Source organism: Sinocyclocheilus anshuiensis, unplaced genomic scaffold (assembly GCF_001515605.1).
Source record: "Sinocyclocheilus anshuiensis isolate Anshui unplaced genomic scaffold, SAMN03320099.WGS_v1.1 scaffold319, whole genome shotgun sequence".
Lineage (NCBI taxonomy): Eukaryota > Metazoa > Chordata > Actinopteri > Cypriniformes > Cyprinidae > Sinocyclocheilus > Sinocyclocheilus anshuiensis.
The window spans coordinates 144,008-163,503 of NW_015552566.1; the positions used below are offsets into that span (position 1 = coordinate 144,008).

General features: G+C 38.2%; 1 protein-coding gene across 1 annotated transcript in view; it reads right to left on the bottom strand.

Moving 5' to 3' along the window:
* Window positions 1–3,183: 3,183 nt before the first annotated feature.
* Window positions 3,184–19,496, bottom strand: part of bcas3 (BCAS3 microtubule associated cell migration factor) — a 238,299-nt gene continuing 221,986 nt past the window's right edge. The window contains exon 24 of the mRNA XM_016455623.1: window positions 3,184–4,869. Within this exon, the coding sequence (XP_016311109.1) occupies window positions 4,718–4,869 (152 nt within the window). The 3' untranslated portion in view covers window positions 3,184–4,717. The remainder of the gene's footprint in view (window positions 4,870–19,496) is intronic.

The following is a 19,496-nucleotide window of genomic DNA, read 5'->3' on the forward strand; positions in this document are numbered from 1 at the left end:
TTCCATTCAACTTGCAACAATCACTGATTAATTAAATCATTAATGAACAATGAACTAATTTCTATTGTATTGTATCGTGTGTGTGTGTATATATATATATATATATATATAATTAGACTTATCATTCGTTAAATAATTGTTCATTTATTTTTAATTTCTTACTTATTGTGGCACATGTGCAGTTATCCTGTTGTTATAAACCTCAGTACGAAGACTGTAGATTTTATTACTCTGAACATCTAGGTAATTACTTAGTGGTGATTATATTAACTCACTATTAACAAACAGCCTAACGTATTTTTTCTCTCCAAAGAACAGTTGTAAAATACAAAGGCATTTTAGTCATGTGATCACCTCCAAATGTGTCGTGGAGTGTGAATAAATAAACACGTTTTCTATATTATATTTGCATGCACGATTTGCAAGTTTCCGACTTTATAATTAATGACCTTAAATATACTTTATATGCATTTTATAGGCTACTAAATAATGTTTTCCACTGAATGCTTCAAATAGAAAAGTTCAACTTGTCATTGTAATAGGATACGAAATAAGGGATGATGGGGGGGGGGGGGGGGTTAAACGAACAATTGTAAAATACTAATCATTTTATCACCTCCAAAATGTAGGCTATTGTGCAGTGTGAATAAATAAACATATTTTCTATATTATATACGATTTGCATGTACCCAATGTGTGTTTCCGACTTTATAATTAATGTCTTTAAATATACTTTATTATACACTTTATACTAAATAATGTTTTTCCACAGACTCAAATAGTAAAGATTAGGCTACTTGTCATTGTAATAGGATAAGAAATAAGGGATGAGGGGGGGAACTCTGCGTAGTAACATCAATAATATAAAACAACCACCCTTTCACAATCAATCCAGCGCTATTCAGTGAGAATGACTTCAAGATAAAGGAAGATTGTTCTCACTGTATCTGTTAGCGATGACAAACAGACGGCCATCGTTTCGATCAGGACGCTGATGAGATGCGCGTCCAGGTGTGGGGATCCTGGAGATAAGTTGATCTAATCGAGGCTATTCAGCAGCTAATTGAAAAATAGTGTATGTCACACATTAATGTCAACACTGATCCCTTTAATTCTCCAGGAATTTACTGTCTCTCAAACAGTTGTGGAGATGAGTGCTTTACACGCCTCGTCTGATCGACAAGTAACATAGGCTATTACAACACGAAGCGATTACAAAATTATACTGTTTACGGTTTACTGGAAGGCAACAGACAACCTCTAATCAACCAGCCCCTGTAAACACGTTGTTTTTTTCCGTGTATGTAAATATGTATGGCCTATAGGCCTATGTAGAATACAGCAAATCAATTATGTGGAGAACAATAGCTCACTCGAACCGCGCGAATAATTTGTATCATATTTTATTTTTTTTAATTTTCACAAAAGCATTTGTAAAGTGAATTTCTTCAACATGTATTTCAGACAAAGAGTGTCTTTAAAATATAATGAGTGGGATTGTGCAATGTAAATAACATGTCGGGATAGGCAGGCTATAGCCTTTTCAAAAACAAAAGGGTAACAGGGTTGACAATTTAATTTAATATTACAAGCCTTGTGTTTAAGTTTATGACACTACAAGGTGTTTAAGATAAGCTCTGTTTATTGAATAAAAGATATTTGTATAAATATCAGGTTTGTACAAAAGACTAAGATTGTTCTCTACTGAAACACCTAACAAAATATAGTGAGAGACACTTGCTACTTGAATGATGTATATAACGTTTTTTATTTTTTTATTTTAACAAGGTTGATATCTTTTTTTATTTTGAATAAAAACGTCCACTAAACTCTAAAAACATGCATAATGCAAATAAAATCAGCAAAGCTACTACAAAGTACAAGCTTTTATTTGCACATCTTCATGCAGATTACTGGATTTGCAAGTTACTGGATTTTTTGATAAGGTGTTAAGAAAAAATACCTACAAGAAACAGTAAAATACTCTAATATACTTTATTCTAAGGTGGTTGAGGTTCTTGTTCTCTAATTTTTCCCCCTTTAAAGACATCTTATGTTTTCTGTTTATGGTTCAAGAGGAGCAGCCATTAGTTCAGTTAGTAGGCAAGGGATGCATGACCTCCGAAGGGGGGAGAGACCAGCAGCCGTGCCAGAAAACAGCCCGTTACTGAATGGAGTCCGTTCCCATTGGGATACATGGAGTGTGGAGGATTCGAGGAGTGTTTTGGAACAAACAGCCACAAAATCTTACATGGATTGCCAACAAGCCTTGACAGATTGACTCGTGGTAGATTGTGTATCAGTGCCACAGCGACTAAACGGCAGACTGTTTATAGACTAATGCTTCTTTACCTAAATGTACAAATTTGCACAGCAGCCTTCTGACCCTGCAGAGAGGTGGAAACCTCTGACACTCCTCACTGAAATGCTTGCTATCTTCTGTTGGTATTTATAGGCTGTCGCTCCGGTGATAAGGTGGCACTGGTGGTCTGGAGGGAGACAGAGAGGAACGAGGGCTGACCTTCCCAGACGGAGAGTGTGAGCTCTGCCACTCTTCTCCACACCGACTGCTTCACGTCGCCTTTGAGACACTGTGGGAAGCATTACTGTATAAGGGTGATTGTGTGCGTGTGTGTTTTTTTGATGAGAAGATGCCTGAAAATGCTGGCGAGGATGGAAAAGTGAAAAACCCTTTTGCTTTGCATAAAAAAATATCTCTGCTTGTTTGACTCAGTACAATAAAGATCACTATGATGACAAAAGAGTGTCTTTTTTGATACTATCTGTCTACTGCATCAGGTCAAGTTGCATAAGAATTATTTTTTATTAAAAAAAAAAGACAGTTACCGGTTGTTATATATTGTTGCCAATTTGATAGCAAAGTTAAATATAATTACTCAGTGATGTTTAAACTATTAATTTCACACGTTCAATATTTTAAGAGAACAGAGAGTTGATAAATTCCTGGTGAAGTTGTGCTGGAAAACTCCGCTGCTCACTATAATCGCAAATAAACCTTTCATTATAATATCATAACACAAAGCTTACACACATGCAATTAAAGCAACGATGGAAGAAATCTCAGCCTGTGTCCTGAAGCTTGTGGAAGATTCATGATGATAAAAAACAGTTCCCTAAACAAAGGCAGTGATTGAGATTTGTAGCCTCAGGCCCAGATTTTTACCTCGTCATTCAAATGCATTTATTTATTTTTTTGTATAACAAATATATTCAGGAGAGAGCAAGGTAAGTTAAAAGGGAAAACAACAAACTAAGGAAGTCAGAATGCATATGCAGTATTAAGCAAACACAAATGTATAGAAGACTTGTTAAATTCACTTGCATAAATTCCTATTTCAAGATCACATTGCGTAAGTATTATTACAAAAAATATAGTCCATACAAAGCATGTGCACTGCATTCAGACATAAAGTCATGCCAACTTGAATGGCGTTATAAATTACGGTGAACAAACTCTTCATGTTTCCTCTCCAGCTACTGAGGCTTTCAACATGCACAGAGCTGCCAGCCAACAGCGGGCTCTTTAAACATTTTGACAAGCTGATGATTAGGACCATGTATTCACATTTCTTGTTTAATTGGTATTTATCAATAACTGTGTGTTGTGTGTGTGTGTGTGTGTAAAACGTTACATCCAGTCAAGCAAAGCTAAAAGACATTCTTCAAACAAAGCCATTTAAAATAGTTAAATAAACAAGCTAATACAGAATGATATATTGATGACGATAATGATAATGATGGAACTACTTTTTTAACATTTGGGTAGTGTCAAAATCAATCGCCTGAGCTGAATGAAGTTTGCTGTGGATCGTTGAGAGCGCCACTGCTAAATATCAGCCTATAAAACAAGGAAAAAAAGCGAATCAAACAAGGAAACATTAGAACACAAAACTCCCTTTTTGAAAGAATCAATACATGTCATTTACGCATAAATTGAAAGGAATTTAAATCATTTGAATCCACTGATTTTATAAAGCAAATAAAATTGAATCCAAGAAACTGACTCTTGGTAAAAACAATCAAATTATTTTTTTTTTAAATCAAATATACAGAAAAATGTGCAGAATCATAAACACTATAATGTAACAAGATTCAATTGTAAACATGACCATGTTTGATTACCTATAAAAGTCAAATCAATTCAAATGTGAACTACAGTACATGTCTACTAAAATATATCAAACACTGTCTACTGATGTGTGAATGGAAACCAGCATAGCGCTTTGTGAGCTCAAACCTAAACTCAACTACCGAGAACTAATCAGGACACGTATTTGATGAGCACACACTCTCTCTCACTCACACACACACATGCACGCATTCAATAAAGATGCGCACTGGAAGTTCGATTGATAATGATATTGGTAATATGACACATCTTTGAGAAAAGTGGCAACTCCAACGGATCCCTTCTACAGTTCATCCGACCCGTCAAGGTTAATATCCATGCACTCTCTTTCTCTCTCTCAGGTGGAGGCAATGTTAACATTAAGCTACAAGGGAAGTGAATGACAAAGGATGGTAACGCAGGGCCTGATTGAACAGGGTTTTCCTGCATGCCAGGTTTGATTAAAGGAAAAAGAACAGAGAAAAGATATAGCGGAGCAGAATGGAGTTGTGTTGATGTGTTGTGGTTGTACTGTCAAGATTGTCCAAAGGCGACAGAGAAGTTTTCCTTGGGGCAGGACGGCTGGTTTTAGGGGAAGGCGGTGGGGTAGAGGCTGAGGGGCTGGCTCTCATTGGTGGGGAGAGGGGACCGGTAGCCCTCGAAGTTTCGGGGAATGCTGCCACTGGTGGAGCCAGAACTATTGCTGAGCGTCTCGATGCTTCCCTCCCTCTGGAGCTCTGCTGCATTCAAAACACACACACACACACACACACACACACACACACACACAGAGAGAGAGAGAGAGAGAGAGAAAGAAAGATGAAGCAAATACCAACATTAAACAAGACCCACTCTTAGGCAGGATCACCGCAGTGCTTGAAGTCATTAAAGATTTTAAATGATTCACTGTACTGCTGTAAAAAGTGTGTTAATCTCAAGATCTCACTAGTTACCTGAAGGTGTTGAATTATTTTAAATATAAATTAAATGTTTGCAATTTAAGATGATTCATAATCATCTGAACTTCTAAACAATGTTTCAGCTTTTAGAATAATGGGAAAATTGGGGAAAAAAACATATATTGTCTTTGTCTGAAGTAGTAACCATTAACAGATCACTCAGGTTCCTGAGTATTTTTCATTAGGATAATTATTGGATGGAATATTGACAAAAACTGTCATTATGACTTGAAAAAGACTTGCATATTACAAATATACCACAAAAATGTTTCTATGTTGTTACAAATATCTTTAATATGAGTTGATGTTTAGTTACCTGTGCAGCCTGAAAATTTCCTGTGGAAATGACAACCTCCCTAAAAATTACTGTATAATTCACACACTGCTCAAAACAATCTGCTTGAAAATGCAGAGATACAATGCTATCAGTTTTGGGAAAAATAAAACCATGTTTTATACTTATGCTCTTTATTAGATGACTAAAGTGAAGGATCCAGTGGGGTAAAAAGTGCTTTTTTTCTTTTCTTTTCCAAGTACATAATAAAATATTTGTGGACATAATGGCCAAAGATTGTGTTTTGGCACCTTGTGGAGAGTTATTCTCAGCATGATTTGTATTGTATATGTTGTGGATGTTACATGTTGTTAAACTTTGTCCATCGCATACACAGTCCCGGACAGCAGGGACTCATAACCGCTGAGATATATGCAGTGTTTTAAACATACATCAGATGCAGAATGGTGGTGTCCATAATTTTTCAGTTATTATCTGGTGTGTATACAGAAGATCTCAAACACGCACACTGCACGGTGCTAAAGCGATAGCAGGGACTGGGTGGCCACATTCCCCCTGATGATTTGCACTGGTGGGGGAGGAGAGGAGGCACATACCCCTGTGACAGGTGCTCGTAAATCCTGTTCTACTGGCTCAAAGAGAAAGAAGCGTGCCAGGGAAGAGACGGTGACTCTGCTTTTCCTCGTGTGCCCAGCAGATAGCACAGGCACACAGTGTGGCAGAGCCAAAAGCCGCTCGCACATGGGCATGCGCAAATAAACAGCGCTTAAATGATGCCGTGCGGTGCTGGAGTAATCAGAGGTAGGGCCCACACCTGGACCGGGGAAATGTGCTGCTGTGGAGCGCAGGTGGCGTGTGTTTGTTTGTGAATCTGCATGTGAGGGAGAGAGCCAGCAATGATACGCTTCAGCTGGAAACTGTGCTCTCAGCCTTAAGCGCAGAGTAAATAATGATGTCACAGAATAGGGGCAGACAGTGTGATCAGAATCTTATTTCTTTTACATCACAGTTCTCTATCTATCTATCTATCTATCTATCTACAGTATCTCACAGAAGTGAGTACACCCCTCACACTTTTGTAAATATTTTATTATATCTTTTCATGTGACAACACTGAAGAAATGACACTTTGCTACAATGTAAAGTAGGGAGTGTACAGCTTGTATAACAGTGTAAATTTACTGTCCCCTCAAAATAACTCAACACACAGCCATTAATGTCTAAACCGCTGGCCACAAAAGTGAGTACACCCCTAAGTGAAAATGTCCAAATTGGGCCCAAAGTGTCAATATTTTGTGTGGCCACCATTATAGGTTGAAGGGGTGGGGGGGTCAGCCTGTCAGTGCTCAGACCATAGTCTGCTCGTCCCAGAAGGAAGCCTACAGTTAAGCATGGTGATGGGAGTGTCATGGTCTGGGGCTGCATGAGTGCTACAGTTCATTGAGGGAACCATGAATGCCAACATGTATTGTGACATACTGAAGCAGAGCATGATCCCCTCCCTTCGGAGACTGGGCCGCAGGGCAGTATTGAGATACTGTATCTATCTATCTATCCATCCATCCATCCATCCATCCATCTAAAAAAATCTATAAATATAGATAATTAGTAAATTGGTAAAATCTAGTAAATTAAATTATATTATTAAAATACTTAATTTACTGGATTTTACTGTAAATAAAATACTTCACAAATGAATAGCACTTCATATAATTAATTATATTATTAAAGTAAGTACTAATACATTTGTGAAGTATTTTTTTTACAGTAAAATCCAATTAATTAAAATATTTAATTATAGAATTATATGAACTACTATTTATTTGTAAAATATTTAATATATATTAAAATCCAATAAGGTAAACACTTAAATAATATACTTATTATACATAATTGTAATTATTATATAATACTATTAATTTGTATTGTATTTACAGTTAAATGTAATCAATTCATTTAATTCTATAATTTTATGAATTACCAGTCATTTGTAAAGTATTTAATTCATAGTAAAATCCACTATTAATGAATGGTAGCTTTTCTAATTATAGCTAATTATTTTCTTTCTTATTTAGAATTTATTTGGCTTTTATTTGATGGATGCAAACCAAAGTATAAGAATATTTATCTTATTAAGTCTATACAAAATTATAGATTATAAACTATAGTTATTAAATATAAGCAGTAATAAAAAAACAGCGGCTTCTTACATGCATACATTACTATTTAAGCTTGTTTCAAAAACAGAATCAAAAATAAAAAAATTTTTTTAAAGTAATTGTGACTTTTTCCCCCAGAACTCAAGACTTTTTTCCTTGTAATTCTGAATTTATACCTCACAAATTCTGACTTTTTTCTTGCAATTCTAAGAACTGTCAGAAAAGCAAGATATAAACACAATTCTGAGAAGATAAGAATTTTTATCTAGATATTTTATAAGATATTTAGAATTTAAATTTTTATCACAATCAGAATTGTGACATATAAATAAGTCACAATTAGCTTTTTAACTTTTTTATTCCATTGTGAAAAAACTGAACTGCAAGACATAAGCTCAGAATTCAGAGAAAAGACTCAGAATTCCTAGATGTAAGCTTAATTCTGAGAAAAAAAAAATTGAATTGCAAGAAAAAAAGCCTGCATTGTGACATAAAAAGTAAGAATTATCTTTTTTTTTAATTTATTTTTATTTCATGGTGGAAACAGGCTTGCATACATTACAAATATGATTAAATGAGTGGCAAGTTGTAAAATACACATCTAATGAATTATATTTACCAACAGCCATCTCTTTTAAATGAAACGTACAAGCTACATGAAATCTCCCCCTAAAACTATACGCACATTACACACACTGTGAAATCCTTTCTGTTTCTATTCCCTCTTCTGCATCACTGCAGGCACGTCTGATTGTTGTGGGGCCCCTGCGGCAGGCTCCAGCAGAACATTATCAAACAGGCTGGTTTTCGGCAGTAAACACCAGTCCAGCATGGCACAGACATTTCTAGATCCTAGAACACTGTTTGCTGTGGGTAACCAGCACATGCTTACACATTAGACTCACTCAGTGAAGAACATGACTGAGTGAAAGAGAAGAGAGCGGGCACCGAGGGGAGTCAACTGATCATCAGAAGCATATAAAGAGCCCTTCATCAGACTGCTGTGCCAGTGTAAATGCCAATGAGAGAGTGGACCCAATTTGTGCCCTCATTATGGGGGAAAGAGGGGGCAAACGGGACCGAGGGCGTAACTTACTCTGATATACACTCTTTAAGAGTTCAGTTTCTTGTTTGCGCTTTAATCGTAGCATGGATGCAGCTGGAGCTGATTGGCACACTCGTCATTCTTCTCTCCAGGTCATGTGTCTCTGCCTGACAAGATGGGCTTTTAATAAACCTTGGCTGTCTATGCAGTAGAAACACACTCAAAAAAGTTTGAAATCCATGCTATGTGACTAGAGAAAACAGAAAAAAGGGCTGTGGCAACACCCGTAATGCAATTTTAAATTTGGCCACTATCTGTAGTTTTCACGTGATCTCTGGAGATGTCAAAAGTCCACTGAATAATGCATAGTGAGGTGTTTGGCATAATCCAGCAGGACTTTTACTGATAAATGAACAAAGATATATGGATGCGCGGAGAAAGAGTACCCATTGTTAATTTACACAGAGTACACACATTGTAATTGATTGAGAAATCCACATTAAATGAATTTTGTGTCACAGAAAATGTATCCAGGTTAAAAATATGTATCAAACAAACATATCAAACATATTGTTTCAAGCTGACATGCTAATGTATAAAACAATGTAAACTATTTGGCTAAAGAAAAAAATTGTGAGATACGCTGTGTTTAATAATAATAATAATAATAATAATAAAAATAATCTGAATTACTACTACTACTACTACTACTACTATCAATAATAATTCTGATCTCCAATCAAGATACTGGATATGTTTGTACTCCCACTCCCACATTTCTAGGATTCATCACTGAGCACAAGCGGAAACATTTGGCTGAAGAACAAAGAAAAAAATATTCTGTGAGGTACACTGTGTTTAATAATAATAATAATAATAACAATCTGAATTACTACTGCTAATACTAATTCTGATCTCCAATCAAGATACTGGATATGTTTATACTATGTTTGTACTCCCTCATTTCTAGGATTCCTCATTTAACACAAGCAGAAACAGACCTAATTGCACCCTCAACAAAAATACTACACGTTCTGGTGCACACACAATCTCACACACACACACGCACGCACGCACGCACGCACGCATGCACACACACACAGTTGATAGTCATTTCACAGCCCCTCTGAGATCATCACTCAAATGAAAAGCTGGCATTAAGCGAATCATCCTCTTGAAAAGTGGGCATTAGCAACACTCCATGCTGAGGGGCATAGTGAGTGTGTATGGGTCATATTATTGTGACAGGGCCTCATTCTGTATCCAGTTTACGCATTCTGTCTGAGCTATAAATAGTGTGTGTGTGTGTGTGTGTGTGAGAGAGAGAGAGAGAGAGAGAGAGAGAGAGAGAGAGAGAGACCCCTTTCCAGATTAGAAGCAAAGTAGCTGCCAAACCGACAAGAGCCTATCAGAAAGGATGGAAGGCATAAGCCCTGCCCACATGTAAAAGTCCATATTTCATGGTCATTACAGAATGAGCTTTTATGAGCAGTGCAGGTAAAGGTGGCCGGCCTCCATTATGCTTTCAATTACATATAATGAAAACCTACTGTAACCTCTGCTGCCCTGGCACATACCATCCTCCAGCAAGGGCACATTTCTCATTTACTCATTAGAAACAGAGCCGCACTATTGGTGGAGGCCATGGTGATGCGTGTGAGGGACCAGACATCATCTCACTGCATACAGACGGCCTGGAGGGTACAAACATAAGACAGACCAAACGGAGTCTATTACTTCATGATAATTTCACAAAAAGCGCTTTTCATTACTATCGACCACCCTAGCAACCAGCAAGCAAGCAAGAAATCTAGTGAGTGAGTGCTAAAAAGTAGGACTGCTGCAGACGGTAATGTGAGTTATGAATGATAAAACTTACAGTGCTAAAAAAGTAATCACACTTACGACGATAACCACACACAAACTCTCAGATCTCACATTGCTGTCGTGTTTCTAACTAGAGCACAGTGAGTTGAGTGCGTGTTGAAATGAAAGCATATTCATGTTCCTGCATGTAACGTCCAAACTCAACGAGGGTCTAGTGTAGCATTACCACAGAGGTGTGAATGACTCTCCACACATATACTTATGGGCTTAAATGATTCATATTCTTCTATACTTTTTCCTTCCTTTACTTTCACTGAAATAACACCAAGGTGATGAATGAGTCGGAAGAGCCAGAGAGAATGTTTCTAGGAAATATGAGAGGAAATATTGTCCTCTGACATAAGATGCTAATGTCTGCCGTATCTGATATATCAGCTGCTTGTGCTGTTCTACAAAAGCAGAATATGAACTAGATTTTTACATTTGCTGGAGAAAATGTGAAACGAGAAAACAGTCTTTGCTCGGGCAAAACTCATTGGCACAATGCTAGAGTGTTCTGGGTGGTTGGCAGGGCATTGCTATACAGTTGCTAAAGTGTTTGGACTGTTTTTAGTGCTTTGCAATGTGATTGTTAGGGTGACAATTTAAATCATTAAATACAGATCTACTGAAAGCTCTTGGGGTTGTTAATCAATAATATATACTTCTATTAAAACCATCAGTCTGTATTATTTGAACTTTTTCCAAATCACGTCGACAACTTAATTATCTGTATGGAGTTATTAATGGAGTTTCTTATGCTCATCAAGGCTGTATTTATTTGTTAAATAATATAGAAAAAAACTAATATTGTGAAATATTATTGCAATTTCTAATATTGGTTTCCTATTTTAATATACTTCAAAATAGAATTTATTTCTGTAATGCAGTGCTTAATTTTTATCAGCCATTACTCCAGTCTTCAGTGTCACATGGTCCTTCAGAAATCATTCTAATATGCTGATTTATTATCAGTGTTGAAACTTCTGTGCTGCTTAATATTTTTTGGAACCTGTGATACTTTTTTCTTTGATTCTTTAATGAATAAAAGTTTTAAAAAATTCTAGAAAAAGTGATACTTTCTTTTTCTTTTCTTTAAAGAACAAAGTTCAAAAGAACAGCAATTGTTTGAAATAGAAATCTTTTGTAACATTATAAATGTGTTCACTTTTAATCAAATGAATGCATCTTTGCTGAACTGAAAACATCAAGTTCTCATTCCTAATTCTAATTAAAGATGCCAAGTACGTTGTACCTTTTTAAAACATTTTGCTTTAAAATCCAGTTTGTAATGTTTTGACTCACCTTTGTGACAAACCTTGTAACTCTTACATTATGAATCTTCCAGAGTGGGCAGGCATGGTTACACTTTATAGCGATTCTTGTCTTAGCAACACCACTAATGACTCTCAAATGATTTCGTTTATAATTCAATTGGTTTATTTAAAGTGTTTCTGAATAGTATACAGTGATAGCAAACTTTCCAAATGTGCTAAATGGACTAAACGTGGCCAAATCCATTAAGATAACAAACATGACTGATTTCGTATTTATCGCACTAGACCACAGCCTCTAAATAAAAACCCAAGTCAAACAAAATCACTCAGATTCTGCCAGCATTAAGAAGGTCTATACTGCTAGCAGAGTAATTGGTTAAATAGTTGCTCAAGGCGCAGGTCTCAAATTTAAGCCAGTGGGATGGAAGGCTCATGCCATTTACAATTACAAACCACTCAGGCTGGTGGCTTAATTTGAGTTTTGATTCAATTAGTTGATTTAATTGCTGTCCATATTGCTTTATGTCTCTTTGATTGATGGGCACGGTCAATGTGACGGCCAACGGAGCCGTACGCCATGCCAAGCATCCTAAGATGTACACACACAAGTCTTGCTGATGGAGTGAGGTTCATTAAAGCCCTGTAGCCCAAGGAGGAATCCTGCACTCAGCTGGTCTTTCACTGAAAAGCACCATTGCTCACTCACTCACTCACTCACCCTGAAGCTTAAGCTCGCACGTGCTTGCCAACACCAAACCGGACTTTCATCTACAAGCCACAAACACATTAGAAAATAAACAGCAATGTTTTCTGCTTTGCATAATTGCCATTTTGCTTTGCATTAGTCAGATCATCACTAAGCAATTAAATAATAGCACTAAATGATGTTGTCCTCTTTGAGCGCACGATCACCTGAAAGTGTCGGAACGCCTCTAGAGGAAGAAAGAGAGAGAATGTTTATTCACAGCTCCAAGGGAGGTGTGCGTGAGTGCTTTTCTAAGTGTGAGGCCATTAGAGAACCGTGTTTGTGTGAAAGAGAGGCAGCGGCGCAGGCAGCGACAGTCACACTCTCTCTTCCTCACTCGCTTCACATCCTCTCTCCTCTTTTCACTTTCCTGGAAAGTGCTGCAGTCAGGCCAGTGATCTCATATCGGTGCTGACCGTTAGCGCTGTAACGCCTTTCAGCTGCGCCTTCAAGAAACCCTCCATTATGTCCTCTATCACTAATTCATGCAACCTCTTCTACTGATATATATACAGCACGCACATGTGTAGATGTGAAAGGAGAGGGAGGAAGAGTTTGGAGAAGTAGGAAAGAGCCAGGTAAGTGTGGTATTTAATAATGAACTCCTCTTTATACTCTGGAGAGGCTAAACACAGTAAATGCCCTATGAGTCCGGATCGGTTGTGGAATCACGGCTCTGACACGTAGCATGTCTCACCGACACCTGCCTCTTGCTTCCATTTGCAGCGTTCTCAAATGCCTGGCGCTTTCGTCATGTTTCACCAACACCATGTCTAGACATCCTGGAACATCTTTTAAAAGTGCTCCTTCCACCCCCTCAGCTGTCTCACTTTCTTGCTCCCTTCTTTCATTCCGAGCCGCTATTTTCTGACTGTCGCTCCCTTGAGCGAGCTGTTAAGTGCAGTCTCAAAAAATCCCACAAAAAGCCCATTTACTGCAAGCTTCGGTTTCTACCCTCAATCCCAGCTTCCGTCCTTTTCTTTACTGTTTTAATAACTAGTTTGTAGGCTAGAAGAAGAACGAGGAAAAAAAGCAGGGGATAAATGCTAAAATGATATCCAGGCCAATGTGTCACTGATGGAGAGAGCCTCTGAATGCAGGAATTCTTCTTCATCGTGTCACCCTGTCGCTGCACATTACTCTCAAACCTTGGCTGGACTGAGACTGATCCTGGGATGAATGGGTGAGTGCTGAGGGGAGGAAATAATAATTGTGTTCCTGTTTTCACACTTCATTCCCCTCCTGGCCATCTCACTACACATCTATCCATGCACTAATACCACCTCACTTTCTACTGTCATTATCCAACACATGCTCTCACAGTATGAAGAACCACAGAGATTTGTTTTTGTGTTCCTGGTCTCAGACAATGTAAGTAATGATGTCAGCTACAGTTGAGCTCAACATCAGGGTCAATGGCACAGTAAACTCACTAGCCGCGTTTCCACTGTCAGGCCAAAAGCGGGCGTGCTAGTGCATGCCAGGGCCAGTCGCGTTTCCACTGTCACTTCCGGGGCTTGATCGTGCCTCGTTGGTGCTTCCTCGGGGCCAACGGCCCGGGTTTTTTGGCCTGACGAAAACCTTGGGCCAAAGCGGGCCAGCTGGGGCTAGAGGAGTAGTTATGAACAAAGGTGGAGTTTCTCCACGTCTGGAGAGCGTTAGCGCTGCGGATCATTTCATAAAGTTAACAGATAACACAAGCATTAAAGACTTTTAAAATAATTTTAGTTCAAAACTCACTTTCAGACAGCAGCGAGTGTTTGAAATAACTTGATCCGATGTGGATTATGATCACCATACAAGGCAGAAATATTTATAAGCGATGCAAAAGACTATGCACGCTAGCCATTAACGTTACCATAGTAAACATGGTAAATACGACCGCTTGAAGAAATCAGACGTCAGCTTCTTATTCTCTATCAAAATCGTGTATGTATTTAGTTACATATTTTATCTGTTATGTCTCGTCTCGAGAGTTTAGCTCCGCGTATGTCATAAAAATATAATAATGGTTTTTGTTCGGGAGCTTTTATAAAAATATAGAAATGATCATTCTTTCTAAATGTGATGTATATAGGGAGGCTATGTTCATACCGCTTTATTTCTGTGTGACTAATTTTCAATCTTGATAAATTAATTAATTATGATCAATGTATCACTTATTATTGTAAAACATTGATGCTTTTGGATTTAAATCTTTAACAAAGCATGCAAACAAATGGCCGCTTTTATCATGTTCGTTTTGTGATCGCGCTAGTTCCAGTGACTTAATTTTGATTCGTTTTCTGATAACTTCTCTTTGTTGGTGAAACGATGGGGATGCGTGACGTTGTTCCTGAGAGGCGTGTAAAGGGCGGGTTTTAGTGAGGCGCAGCGGAGCTTCTGGCCCGACGGTGGAAACGCAGCGTGATTTTGGCCTCGGTGCTACAGGTCCGAGGCTATTAGCCCCGCCCGGCCCGTTTAAAGCACTGGCTCTAACTGGCCCGACAGTGGAAAAGCGGCAATTGAGAGCTGCAGGCCCTATCCTCAGCAACAGCTCCACATAGGTCAGATCAACACAGCATGCAGAAATGGACCTAATATCTCTATGATCACGCCTGTCTTGTTGCCCACAAATACAGTGTCACTGTGTGCTGGAGGAGATGCAGTCTACAGAGGGGCAGTTTCAAGAAAAGGAATATTGAAATGACATATGGATGTATTTACACTTACCAAACTCACATGTACCAGGCATTATAGAGCAGCTAAACACTACAGACTTGCAGCACAACTTCATGGTCCAGCACACTTCCACTGAGGAACTTGGGTTTGGCAGGAGATTGAGCAGACCCAGATTAGAGCTGGGTTTGTTTATGCAATCCATCGTCCGTGCGCTGCGTATAGGTGGTGGATGATTGATTAGCACAAGCTAAGTCCTTTGCATGGCGAGTGACTGGGCTGCTGTGCTTCCAGCTGTGTCTTGTTGCTTTAGTGATGACTATCGCACCACATTAAAATGAGCCATGACATTAAGACACGGAACGCTCTTTCTGATAATAGCTTGCGATTTGGCGAAAGAATACTTGTGAGTTAGTCCAATTCAAACAGGGAATATTACTGTCATTAACCAGGTAAGCAAACAATAGAGGGTTTTTAGTACACCCAGAACAGGATCTACCCTATTGTGCGCTGGGATAATCTGCTATGCCAGTAATTAACTGATGCACATTACCATACAACTTAAGGCCTGTTTGATACATTTTCATTCCTAATTCTCAATCAAACCTCAATTTTTTGTTAGCATACATGAAATAAATAGTAGATGGTGAGGCTCAGTCTGAGTAAGCATTACCACAGAAATTTACTGTAAATCTACTCTAAATTCAAACTATCAGCCATGTCAGTCAGCAGCAAGACGTTCAAATTTATGTACTTATTTGGGAAGGAAAATCAGCTGATTTCTAGAGAATAAATTAAAACATAGTTAAAAGTTTAAGATGAGAATATAACACGGTTATTTATAGCTGAAAACATCATGAAATTTGCCAAAATATTAAATAAACAAACACACAAGCACTCAGGGACTTTTCAGAATGTCGTCTTTCTAATTCTATGGAAACCTGAGGAACTTTCTGTGGAGTTCTGCACACAGATTCCGTGAGAGCCAACTATAACCAATTCCTGGTCAGACAATTAACTCAATCATAAAAAGAAACAGTTCAAACAGGACCTGACAATTTTATAAACTAAAACGGTTATTTATAGCTGAAAACATCATCAAATTTGCCAAAATATTAAATAAACAAACACACAAGCACTCAGGGACTTTTCAGAATGTCATCTTTCTAATTCTATGGAAACCTGAGGAACTTTCTGTGGAGTTCTGCACACAGATTCCGTGAGAGCCAACTATAACCAATTCCTGGTCAGACAATTAACTCAATCATAAAAAGAAACAGTTCAAACAGGACCTGACAATTTTATAAACTAAAACTGACAACTAGTGCGCAAAGGCTAAAATATCGAGTGATGAATGTTTTGATGGCTTTGGAGAGGTTGGAAAACAAACATCCTGCTTCTTTCATGAGTGCTAACAGCCAATCGAGAGGAAGCCAGATTTTTGGCGCCCTGGAGTGTCTAGCCAATGGAGAAGTATGTACAGACGAGTGTTACTGGCGGATGTAAGTGCATTGTTCCTAGTTTCGTGACAAAAGCTTTAATCATCGTAAGTTCAGCCGGTCACAGTTCAGTCAGCTCAGTGGTGGTCACAGCATGCAAGTGTCCATTTATGTCTGGAAAACTATGCTCATGTACATGTGTTCTTTCTTTTACCAGCTGCCATGCATGACTGTTTAAGGGCCAGCCATGTGAATGTTTCAGTGTTGGGAAGCTACTTCAAAACTGTAGTTTAACAAGCAACTAGATATTCATAAATGAAAGTAGTTCAACTACGGTCAAGCTGAATAAGCAGTTAGCAACACTATAAATTATTACTAAAAAAGCTAACAACACTGACGTGTGTATATATAAAGGTGTTGTGTATGTGTTTTAGAGAGTGTATGTACGTGTGTTGCTGTCACAGTAAAGCTCTGCCCTGAGGGTTGAACTGAATACTCAAGGATGAAGAGAAAGGAGAGGAAGAAAGAAAGAGGGTGCTTGAGAGCTGTCGCTAACATCCTCTTCACAATTAAGCTATTGTGGCATGTCCGGCTCCGACAGTGTGGGCTCTCCTTCAAGTGCACAAAAACCCATCGGCCTTAATAATTTTAAAAGAACACATATATTTGGTTCAGTAGACAACAAAGGAGGGTCCTTTCAACTTTGACACACAATTACTGTAAAACCTTTCCATAATCACAGTACTGTGCTAATCAACCACACAAAAAATGCAAGCATGCATTCAAATCTCTATATCAACGAAGAAACATAAACAACATTTTAGCATTGCTATATTAATTTTTACAAGTTATGACTACATCGCTACTAGAAAACACTGGGAATCATAGGTAGGACAATAACATTATCTGATTTGAAAACACTTCAAAAACACTTAATTCACTAAAATAAAACTAATGTGAGAAAAATATTCGCTGCAGCATTTTGTTTAAAGACAGACAGTGTATTAGCATTATCAAATTTTTAAGAGTCATGTCTTTCTGAGAGCTCTGTAAGGCTGAAGGGGGATGGAGATTTGAGAGTGTGCACTCAGTACTGTAGGCTTAACGGGGAAATAGATATAAATGTGTTTTTTGGGGCGGCTGGAGTAATGAGGAATGACAGAGACATAATCCCTGTGTGTAACCTCAGTAAACACTGGCAGCGGTGTCCTCTTCCCCCTGCTTAAATGGAATTTACGTTAGGTTAGCACCAATGACAAAAATCCAATTTGCAACATTATGCCGCTGGCCAAAATCTAATTTTAAGATGACTGCATTTCAAGAGTTTTCTCTTACATTCCTTGCGTGACGGTAAACTGGGAGCCTTGCGTTCGCTCTCTATTACCTGCATGAGAAGAAATGCCCAGTTCTCGGTTTTCCAATTTCATTGATGTTAAACTACGCAAGAATTCTAAATCTGTGGACTGGAGGAAGGGGATAGATGGAATGAAACATGGAGAAGTAGTTAGCGACTGATAAAGCAGAAGAAGAAGAGTCTGAGATGTCCCCTGACGCTACAATCCTCTTCTGAAGACGCGCCTGTGCGTGAGGAGATGCTAAGTGTCGAACCATCTGCTTTCGACCCTTCAAAGAGGCTGCCGGCTGAACCTGCCTTATTAAACGGGGCGTCCCACAACTACAAAGAAAGCTGCTCAGGTATTACATACACAGATGCACTGGCTCACCCACAGCTCAACGACACAATCCCACACTGCTTTACAACCGATCAGATAAATCCCACACCAGCTGTAAAGTCGTGTCTAGATGGCAAACCTCAATCTGTGAAAAGTCAAAGAATAAAATTATGGCACTTACACACTAGAAAAGAGGTTAAAATTGGGGTCCATGAAGTTTAGAGACCAAAAGAGTATTTACCTAATTCACAGAGTATTATCTATCTATCCATCTATCCATCTATCTATCTATCTATCTATCTATCTATCTATCTCTTCCTCATCTATCTATTATTTAAATACATTTTAATTAGCTAGGATGCATTAAATCCTTAATTAAAAAAGTTTTAATTCTAAAATCTTGAATCACGGGTTACACAAGAATGTTATCAGCATATTAGAATGATTTCTGAAGGAACATGTGACACTTAATAAAGGAGTAATTGCTGCTGAAAATTCAGCTTTTACCATCACATTTTAAAATATATGTAAACAAATATAGTGCAATATGAAATTGTAATATTTCATATTTTTTGTAATTTATGTTTTTACTGTATTTTTACCTAACTAATGCAGCTATGGTGAGCACAAGAGACTTCATTCAAAAACAGACTTTTGAATGGCAGTGTACATGAAATTTCAAAATTGAAAATTTTATGCCAATTTGATGGTTCAACTTTTGGTCACATGGCAGATCGTCATTTGACAAATTCTCAAGTTTTTCTTTTGATGTGATCTGCAACATCAACAAACACACTGTATTACGTCGCACATGAATCCTGCAAGACTTTTCACAGAACACCAGTTACCGTCTAGACACGACCCCATGACAACAAATGAAGAGGGTACTCTGGATGACTATAGGGTAATTACCAATATTCGGCTGTTACTCTCAGCACTTACTGCCACATTAGTCGGTACCTTCAACAAAGACCCAAATGGGAATGGCTCGAACTCTTAAAGTCTGGCACCGATTCCTAACTGCAGCCGGACGTCTGGGTGAAAAAGACACAGACTGACATAACGGATGGCTAGCACTCATCAGAGGCTCCAGCACCCTGTCCCCAGCCACCGTGCTGTTTATTTAGAGCCTCTCGCCGCAATCCAATTTTTGTCCGTACTCTGGGTTTCCTGCTTCAGGAGATGATTAACGTTACATTCATCCGCCAACCCGTGGGGCCAAAAGTTGAGAGTAATGTGATCAGTAATGAA